This window comes from Arachis hypogaea, chromosome 3, assembly GCF_003086295.3.
Source record: "Arachis hypogaea cultivar Tifrunner chromosome 3, arahy.Tifrunner.gnm2.J5K5, whole genome shotgun sequence".
NCBI lineage: Eukaryota > Viridiplantae > Streptophyta > Magnoliopsida > Fabales > Fabaceae > Arachis > Arachis hypogaea.
Genome location: NC_092038.1, coordinates 120,897,592 through 120,908,071, shown reverse-complemented (window position 1 = coordinate 120,908,071; position 10,480 = coordinate 120,897,592). Strand labels below are relative to the sequence as shown.

At 34.1% G+C, this 10,480-nt stretch overlaps 1 protein-coding gene and 1 long non-coding RNA gene across 2 annotated transcripts; one reads left to right on the top strand and one right to left on the bottom strand.

The window, feature by feature from the left end:
- Positions 1-1,117: 1,117 nt before the first annotated feature.
- On the bottom strand, positions 1,118-1,830 carry LOC112771196 (uncharacterized). The gene is made up of 2 exons (XR_003186941.2): positions 1,764-1,830; positions 1,118-1,677 (listed from the first exon to the last, which is right to left on the bottom strand). It is a non-coding gene; the product is annotated as an uncharacterized lncRNA (long non-coding RNA).
- Positions 1,831-3,300: 1,470 nt separating this feature from the next.
- Positions 3,301-9,576, top strand: LOC112791130 (zinc finger CCCH domain-containing protein 38). Its single transcript, XM_025833850.3, has 5 exons — positions 3,301-3,651; positions 5,813-5,925; positions 6,182-7,245; positions 7,396-8,429; positions 9,280-9,576. Exons 2-5 carry the CDS (start codon positions 5,861-5,863, stop codon positions 9,307-9,309), a joined length of 2,193 nt encoding a protein of 730 aa, XP_025689635.1. The 5' UTR covers positions 3,301-3,651; positions 5,813-5,860; the 3' UTR covers positions 9,310-9,576.
- The last annotated feature ends 904 nt before the right edge of the window (positions 9,577-10,480 follow it).

Here is a 10,480-nt window from a genome sequence, read left to right as displayed (position 1 = left end):
TTTCCTTCTACACATATGGATGTATGTCTATGTATTGTATAGGTCTAAGGGTAGTAATGCCTAACCACTATAGTTTTATGACTTAAGTGAAAAGCTCTGTATGGTAAGATGTTATATTCCTAAAATCCAAAACCTGGAGTTTATAACCCAATTTAGACCTATTGCCCTATGCAATGTAAAATACAAGATTCTTACCAAGATTTTAGTTCAAAGATTGAAGCCCCTGTTGAACAAGAGAATATCCCCCTATTAATTCAGCTTCATTCTCGAAAGAAAAATACAAGATAATATCTTAATCGCCAAGGAGCTCATGCACTCAATCAAAAGAATTAAAGGTAAAAAAGGCTAAATGGCCATTAAAATAGATTTTGAAAAAGTCTATGACAGAATTAAGTGGGACTTTATAGAGCAAAGACTAAAAGAATTCAAGCTTCTAGTCAAGTTCAGCAATATAATTATACAATGAGTCAGAACAGTTAACTACAATGTTCTTTGGAACGAAAACAAGATTAGAATGTTTAATCCTATGAGGGAAATGAGGCAAGGAGATCATATATCTCCCTACTTCTTTGTGATCTGTATGAAGAAGCTACCTCAAAATATCGAGTTATAGGTAGAAGAGGGTAATTGGAAACCGATGAAAGTGGGGAGAAATAGGCAAAATATCTTTGACCTAATGTTTGCTGACGATCTACTATTCTTTCCAGAAGCTACCCCCACCCAATTAGATAAAATTCAGTACACCTTGAGAAAATTCTACATGGAAACGGGCATCAAAGTTAACCAAGCAAAGTCTTTTATAATATTTTCAAAGGACACTTCAATGCAAGTTAAATACAAAATTATCAGAAAAAATGAGTTCAAAGAAAAAAACGCCCTATGAAGATACCTAGGAGCTACGAAAACAATAATAGGAAATAGAAAAAGAACTTCAAGTCAATGATCAAAAGGGTAAAAAATAAGTTAAAGGGATGAAAAAGCAAATACTTATCCTTAGCATGTAGAGTCACGTTAGCACAAGCCGTGATAAGCCCCACAACACAGCAGAGTACCCAAAAGAATATGCAGCGAGATAAAAAAATTTCAAAGAGGATTTATTTGAGAAGACACAAATAACTAGAGAAAATTTTTATACTATTAATTGGAAAATTATCTGCACTCCTAAACATGAAGAAGGATTGGAAATGAGAAACCTGAACACTATAAATGATACCTTCTTACTTAAGATCATACGGAACATTAAAGAAGGACCTAATTCACTATGGGTAAAAGTTCTGACTCACAAATATTGCAATAACAACAGAGATCTAAACCAACATACAATAAAGAAGTCAGACTCGCCTCTTTGAAAAAAGTTTGTGAAACTCTGGCCAATCTTCAAGGAATGCATTATCCACCATATTAGTGATGGATTGTCAACCAATTTCTGGCTGGATTCCTGGGTAGAAAAAGAAGGAATATTGATCAATAAGGCAATAAAAAATATCACTAGCACAAAAAACTGTGTTTAAAAATGCACAGGTAGGTTTAATAATTGGGACAAAAATAAAATAAGAAGAAGCTTATTTGAGGAGACAGTCTTAAAGGTTATTGCTTTGCCTGAACCCAACAAAGCCATGGAAATGACCGAATAGGTTGGAGGCACATGGCAAATGAAGGCTTCTCTACAGGAACCACCTACAAAGTCATAAAAAATTAGTCAGCATCTAGAAAAACACTATGGACCATTATATGGAGTTGGAAAGGACTCAAAAGACTAAAACCTTTATTTAGCAAGTCCTCCATGGTAGATTTTTACTGAACAAAAGAGAGCCTGTGTCTATAGAGGAGACATAAACTGTCAATTCTGTAAAGAAGACATATATTTTAAATTTTAATTTTATATTATTTTATATTTTTATTTAAATAAGATTGGATCAACCGATTCAATTGTGATCTACTGGTTAAATCCAGTAGTTTGACTAGTTTGATCACCGGATAAGTTTAGACAACTATGCCAAAAACTCTTCCATAATTATATATATTACATAAAAGCATGAATTAAACTAAATTTATACATAATTCAATTATTATTGAATAATAATGTAGTATTTTGATTTTATGATAATTTAATAGATTTACCTAATTTTTACCTAATTAAATAGTTCAATTTTATGATGCACGGACACTGACAGGGATATATGACACGACATAACACAGGATACACGGATACACGGATTTTAAAATCTTATAGAGACGAGAACACGACATATATATAAAATATAAAGTAGTTTTTAAATAAATTTTTGATGATATTTTGATATTTTATTAATATTAAAATATAAAATAATTTTTTTAACTATTTTTAATGTCTTTTTTAACTATATAACATATTTAAAATATTTTTTGTTTTAATAAATAATAATATATATTATTTCTAAACTCATTTCAAAAATACATGTTAAAAATAAGATTGGACATGCTGATATGTGATGGTATTTAGGTATATCTAAATATATTTAAAAAAATTATTTTTTTATTAAGACACAATTGGATACGACAAACAAATATGTCAAACAAAAGTCGATGAATATCTATCCAAAATGTTTTTAATTAGGGATGGATCGGGTGAAACCGGGTTTGATGTGACCCAGACCCGACCTGAAATATATATCAGATCTATTTGTTAGACACGAATCCAGTTCTAGACCTGATGAAACCTACACATTTTCGGACCACGATTATACCGGATAAAAAGTGGGTGAAAATCGAGCCGTTAAGATTACCTTCTTGTAAGCTAGCATGTGAAAATATCTAAATTTCTACGACTCCAACCATTATTTGACATCGTAAAATTCACTTAGAAAAATATAACAAGAACCAACCATTCCCTAAAATTTAAGCATAACCACAATCAATACTAATATTGTCTAATAACACCAAATATTTAAATTAATACAAATAACACAATATTATATATTAGTCTAAAATCTTATGCATTTTAAACATAAAACATTAACTTATAATCTTATAATGATTAATCACACAAAATATTAAGGTTTACAATACTTAAATTCCACATAAGAATAGCTATTATTTATCACTAATAACACAAAATATTAATTGTGTATGATGACCGAGCCACTGAATCGAATGACCCAAACTATGGCACGAATCTGACTCAAAATAATAACCAAATCTATTTTTAAAACTCTTATCCAATCTTAAATCCGACGAGATCACACTAAATTAATCTCTAAAAAATTCAAAATTTTCGAATTGGGTCATACTATAAACAACCCTGTTTCTAATATACAAAATATGACAACTCAACCAAATATTCCTGCTTGGTTCAACCTATCTACGAGTAGAGGATGAGTGGGAGCGAAAATCACCAAAAGAAGCGAAATCCAATTGTGGGGGCCACCCATACCATAAGACAGTAGACTTGTTGAGTGTGGTTGTCGAAACGGCAACAGTTTCAGTGCGAGTCTCAGTTTCTGTGTTTCTGTTTCTTTTGCTTGCCTACTTGGCCACTCCCAAGTTCCGCTGGAAGCTTGCAGTTGGAATCAGATGACGAATGCCCCCCTTTGCTGCGCTACTCTGCTTTCTCTCTGCAACCGTTAACACCTCTTCCGCTCTATAACTACCATCATTTATCATCACTCACTCGTCAGTACTCTTCATCTTCCGCTCTTCCTATTGTTCCTATTCCTATTCTAGGGTTTATTCTATTTTTTATTTTTTATTTTGATTTGGTTCTGCTTATTTCCTTTTTTGATACTCAGTTCTGCCTATTTCTTATTCCTATGTCTTTAATGCCTTTTTAAACGCGAGAATGGCTAATTAGTACCCTATGATTTTGAATTCGAAGCGATGCCATTGAATCGGGACCCTCTTTTGCTACTTATTCGTGATTATTTACAGCGCTTTTGTATGATATGATACTCTCATGATCTTCTTTACTATCCCTAATCCTACTGAGTTTCACTGTTTACAATGCTTAAATATTATTAAACTAAAACTAATGGAAGAAAACCTATAATAGCACTTCATATCCCCCAAAAAAGGTCAAAACAAACAAGTCTTGGATCCGTATAAACCGTGCACCTAGCTGGTTGAGTAGATGATAAGAAATTGGAAATTGTTAGGTAGTGGAGTTGGCAGTCTTCTATAATGCTTTAGTTAGTTGTATGTATATGAGTAAGAGTAAGTGCTAATATTCAAGATACAATGTTTCTGCAGTATATATCAAATCTTCTTGTCATTAATGCCTGGAGGGTGTCACCAATTGCACTCAAAGTAGCTGGTGCAAAAATTGCAAATAATATTTTCAATGCCATTTGATTCTTCCACAAGCTTTGGTGGATCTTTTTTAACACCTAAATTATGTTGGGTTGCTTTCCACTGGGGAATGAATAATGGACTACTTGGCTTTGTGATTGTGAGAGTAGCTGATTTCTTATTCTTTATTTATAGATTTTGTAAAGATAAAGATGCTGTACAAGATCCATCATGAATGTAGTTTTTTCATGGTTTTCTCAGAATAGGGTTGCTAAGTTTGTAGTCTGTTTGGAGATTCAAATTGGCAAGCACCTTCGTTACTCGTCGCTGAAGTTAAATTCACATCAATATTTAGAATGTGGAATTGTATCATCTCGGTAGACGTAAATTGTTAGATAAATTAGTCATAGCACTATCCAGTTGTGAGAATGAGATTTTGGGCATTATTGAGATAAATTTACAATTACATCCGTTTGTGCACCATTCTGAGGCATTATTGGCATCCTTAGTCTAATCGTTTCTTGAAGTTTCGGGTGTTGGCGATTAGTCAAAGGTATTCGATTTGTTGTATCTACTTAGAATTGGTTTAACAAGTACACATATGCCTCTAACAAGTTCCCATACGTCCAGTAACAATATTTCATTAGCACTCTTATACACAGTATAACTTAAAACAGTAAAAGACTTGAAAAAATATAAAACGAAAAAGGTAAAACAATTACAACGATAAAAGATTTTTGCTCCTCTGGGAAGAAGTTATTATCAGCAAATCAAATGTTGCAGAGATGGAAGCAAAGAAGAACTAGAACAGATAAAATTCTCATGAAAAGAGAGAAGTTCAATCGGGAAATTCTTGTGATTAATAAGGAGAGCAAACTAACTATACAAAACAAGTCTCCTAACCGAGTTGGGGAAGGGGAGCGGTTATTAAATATTAAATAACCACAGTAAACATGATCAAATGATGTATGCCACAACAAACTAACACTTTGGTGGATAGATTTTATTTCTCGTTATCATTCCTCCAAGTAGCACTCTTATTTTTTCATTTTGATCGACCACCAACAACATGCTTCATAGTAGCTTTTTCCTTCCATCCGTATTCTGTGAATATACTGAGTCTTACATAGTATCGGCTCAACTCTTGACGTATGATACCTACTCAAGCACTTATTTGGGTATGCATGAGATAGAAATCGAGACATGTACGACTGAAGTAAATCTTCCTAGTCTCGTACTGAGCATAGAACTGGGATTAATGATTTAATTTTGCTTCTCTGCATGCGTTTTTTCTTTCAAGAATGGATTTTTGTGTTCTCTCTAAATTCTTTTCTGTTTTAAAAAACGTTCGGTTATGATTACTGAGTTGTTGACTCCCGTGGTTGGTGACTTGATGTGAACTTTGACGGGACAGTTCTTGTAGCTTCAGATTTTTTGTGGTCATTTTTTTTAGTCTTCTTTTCATTTGAAAACTCTGTTCTTTCTGTTTCCTAGCCTGCCATATATATCAGATTTATGACATTTCTTTTGGTGTTTGTTTCAAATTCAGAGAACTCTGCAGTAATTAAATTGATCCTATAACATTGCGGGAAGAAAGATGAGTGAACCTGGCAGAAAGCACTCTTCAAGGAGGGATTTGAGAGATGATGCTGAATTTGCAAGGTATCCGTGTCATCTTCCATACTTTTGTTTCAAATTAGTTCCCTGTGATATTTTTCATGTCTGTGCTTTTGCTAAAGAGAAAAGTTTCTTTGAGGGTAGTTTTTCGTTAATTTCAAGGTCATTCTAGTACACTTTTGAGTTATATTTTTTTTTTCTTTTTTACTCTAAGAAGTTTTAGATCTTTTACATTGATGCATGCGCATAATTTCCAGATGATTTTGGTTTTATTAATTGCATTGGAAATTGCTATGTTTAGAAGTAGCCGGAGTAGGAGCCCTGCATGCGATTTCAGGTGGGATTCAGAAGTCAGTGACAGAAAAAGAATGAGGTCTGGAGGATCAACACGACCATGTAGAGATTTCGCTGTTGGAAACTGCAGAAGAGGCAGCCATTGCCATTTCCTTCATGATGATAATCAAAACTATGATGATGGCTGGGAAAGTAGAAGCAGGCAAGACAGAGCTCTCAGATATTCTGCACCCCATGAGGGTGGCGACTATTCTCTTAGAAGTGGAAGATCTAATGATGCTTGTATTAATTTTGCAAAAGGATGGTGTAGAATGGGAGCATCATGCAAGTATGTACATCATCACGACAATTCTGATGGGTTTCGTGAAATTTCCGTTGCAGAATCAACTAGAGAAAGGGAAATTGATAGGAGGCACATGGAGAGTTCTTATGAGTGGGATGGTGCGCATCGTCCAAATCACAGTGGGGATATTCCTTGCAAATTTTTTGCTTTTGGCAATTGTCGAAACGGTAAAAATTGCAGGTTTTCTCATGATAGTCAAGCATTTCAGAGGCCTAACAGAAGTTTAAGGGATGATAGGACGAGTTATTATGGTGAACATGAGGCATTGGATATACAAAAATTGAATGATTCGATTAGTCCGAATGGAAGGCTAAGGGATGACAGATGTGGTTTCAAAAGCAACATGGCTGATGTAGATGAAGCTTGGGATGGTCCAGAAAAGAATGACTTGGGTGCTGTCGTTGATACAGAAAACCTGGTTGAGGACAACACAAACAGAATTTCAGGTGCCACAGAGCCGAGTTTCACTCATCGGCCAATGAATGATGTATTGGACTGCCGTTTAGATAAGGGCAGAGTGCATGCTCAATCACCGTTTCCGAGTGCGAAGAACGATACCAACTATTGGGAGACACAAAAGGCTGGAGACATCATGCGCAGTACCCAGTCAATAAATACAGTGATTTGGCCAGGTGATGAAAAAATGTCTCCCGATTGGAAGTTTGGTGTGGGATCTTTCTGCGGAACTGAAGAGAAGCATGAGCAGAATAAACAAGAAGTTACTCCAGGTAAAATCACATGCTTGATGTTATTGTTCGTGACTTCCAAATTTTCAAACAGGATTCTCTTATTAAAGTGGCATGCAATGATAAGAAACGTCATAAACTTTTCAAATGTGATTACGCAAAACCTAAACTTTTGTACCGTTGTTCTGCCAGGACAAAGATTTAATCAGAATGCTCAGGATCTAAATGCTTCAAGCTGTCAGGTTGTTGGTCAAAGTCAAATGCCAGTTTCCGTTGCTGCTTCAAGAGTGGGAATTGTAGAAGGTATGCAGAACCAGGAAATCAATGTGGAGAAAAAGTACACTGCTGAGCCAAACATCATGGAGGCGATTCTATCACAAATTAGTTCAAGAGATCCTTTATCTCAGAACATGGTTAGCAAAGAACGGCTTGCTCAACTAACCAGCATCTCAGCCACTCTGGCACATATCATTGGTTCAGCTAAGCAGCTTCCACAACTTAATGCTACTTCAAATTCTCATGATGCAAGGGATACTCCTTTACTAGGCAAATCTGAAGGGTCTTATTCTAATAATAAGCCAGTTTTTACGTTCGCCAAGTCGGATCCTGCCGTTAGATCACAGAAGCAGTATGATCCAATTTGTGACAGTATTGAAACTAAGGAGACTCATGCAAATGGCGTCCCGCCATACTTTTCCCCAATTGTAAAAGTTATAAACGAAGCGGAAGAAATTCCAGCACCATCATCTAAGTCAACAAGACAAAATCTTGATTATTCTCGTAAAACTGCCTTTCCAGAAGGACCACTTGTTAAGTGTGACCACTCTATTCAGTTGCAGCAGCAAGGTGAAAATATTGAGATTAATAAGGAGAAAGATGTAGTGATAGCTGAGGAAAAGCAAAGTTTACAATGTGCTAAAGAAATCACAAAAGAGAATATTCCTATGGAAAACATGGATCAAACTGGTGGAACTGATGAAGCCAAGAAAACAAAGGATGTTAAAGGGGTTCGTGCATTTAAATATTCATTGGTGGAGTTTGTTAAGGAGCTGCTAAAACCAACATGGAAAGAAGGTCAAATCACCAAAGAAGATTATAAATCAATTGTGAAGAAAGTTGCTGATAAAGTAGTTGGCACGGTGCAGCGGGCACATATTCCTCAAACGCAAGAGAAAATTGACCACTACCTATCATTGTCAAAACCAAAGCTTAACAAACTTCTACAGGTCAGTGGTGGTTCTCTTACAAGTTTCCATTATATGTGTGAAGCATTCCAAATCTTGTGCCCCATTTCATTTAGTTTTATAGATCAACCTCTGCCCATGTGCAACTCCGGTAACTCTTTTCAAGGTGGTTTGATTTAGATGTTCAGATGGTTGGTTGCAGGAAGGTTGTTCAAAGAGTTGTCCAATTTCCAAAAATATGGGATTCATTTTGATGGAGATCTTCCTATTTTGATAGGTTTTCGTATGTGTAACTAAATTTCATCATTAAATATGACTTAATACGTAGTAGAATATCTCAGACCAGAAAAGAGAGTTTAATAAATTTAATCATCTCACACAACATGACTTTTGTTACAACTTAAATTTGAACACAAAATGAATAAGACTCAACTCGTTGGAGCATGGGGTATTGCTTCCATACAGTCAATCCATCACCATCACGAACCAGAGTTCAAACTTTCCTTCTCTATGATCACATGCATGATCGATTCTTTGGCTATACTTCCCTTCTTTTATCAAAGATACAACTTATTCAAGCATTTGAAATTCTAAAAGAGATATATATTGGCTACCCCATACTTAAGGACTCCAACATAAGAAAATTAGTATCACCCATGACACCCCCATAGACATGTTGATCATAATTTGCTCAACTAAGATCTACCTGGACCATTGTTACTTTTTTTTTCACTTATGTCTTTGCCCACATACATAGGTCTATCCCTGGTCAAAGATGTTCTGTTTTATCAGTAAAGATCTGTGTCAACATTTAAATCTGAGTATAGCATTTGAGACATGTTAATTTTGGTTTTCATAGCAAGTCTTGTGATTTTTCTCCGTTTGATTGCAGGCATATGTAGAAAAGGCACAGAAGGCATAGGCATGTGTAGAAATTTGGCTGTGTAATTTGTTGACTATGTTTATATATTGCTTCATTTTTCTTTTTCCCTTTATTTTTTTGGGTACCCTTTTAGATCAGTTGATAATCTAATGGAGTAGTAGCCCTTGCAGCTCGTGTACATACAAACTCGGCAAAAACGCCTGATGCTATTATACATTAGCTTATAAGTTATAACTTGCTTACAACCCTAATACTTGTAGGGGTTCATTTTATTTGTTATATTACTTATATACTGTGTTTATTTCACCTGTTTGATGCAATTAAGGGAAAGTGACATCTGTTTCTATCTAGACAGTCCAATTATGCAAGGTCGAATTCAATCATATCATGGAATCCAACAGATGAAGGAATGAAAACATACAATACAAAACCCCATGCCATTCTCTGTTGATTCATGATAAATCAGTGCAGGACAAGGAAACAGGTCAACTTTATTCCTGTTGACATTGCTGCAACCCACGTTCAATAGAGGTACTACTGCATATTCAAAGTAATGATTCCGCTATTGAGCGCTTTGGATTTGCCTTTAAGAGCGAGCTGGATCTTTAAACCGAGGGGAAGAAAATTAGAATAAAAAAATAATTAAAAAGGGAAAGAATCAAATATCAAGGCATTGGGTATCGATAAAGAAGTCTTTAATTTGGCTTTATGTTATTCATCGCTTAAAATTTGTGAATAGTTTCTGTATCTATTATATACTATATGTCAACAAAAATAATTATTTTTTATATTAATTATATAAATAATTATTTAAAAAACATATTTGATTAAACAATTGTGTAAATATTTTATGCTATTAGCATATTAAAATTAAACTCTTAAAAACAAATAGCAGCACAAAGTAGAATCAAATTAACAAAAATGAATTACAAATATTGGTTTGGAAAACATCAGTAAATACTTGCGACTTCTATACAAAGTGAATCTTTATTAGTCACTTAATACAAATTTTAAATAAAAAATTTAAATTTAAATTGTTAATTCTAACTCTAAATTTTAAAATTTTCAAAATATAAAAATTAAAAAATAATCTTATTATAAAAAAATTAACTAATAAAAATTAATTTTCTATACTTATTTATTATATATTATAATTACTAGATAGACTAGAAGCCATTTTTCTATTCAATATAAAACGTAAATATACTAT

What these genes read in the sequence shown, in the direction of transcription:
- LOC112791130 (XM_025833850.3), top strand. Translation starts at nt 5,861, where the DNA reads ATGAGTGAACCTGGCAGAAAGCACTCTTCAAGGAGGGATTTGAGAGAT. An exon ending in GATGATGCTGAATTTGCAAG is followed by an intron (nt 5,926 to 6,181) that starts GTATCCGTGTCA and finishes TGCTATGTTTAG; the next exon opens with AAGTAGCCGGAGTAGGAGCC. An exon ending in AGCTTAACAAACTTCTACAG is followed by an intron (nt 8,430 to 9,279) that starts GTCAGTGGTGGT and finishes GTTTGATTGCAG; the next exon opens with GCATATGTAGAAAAGGCACA.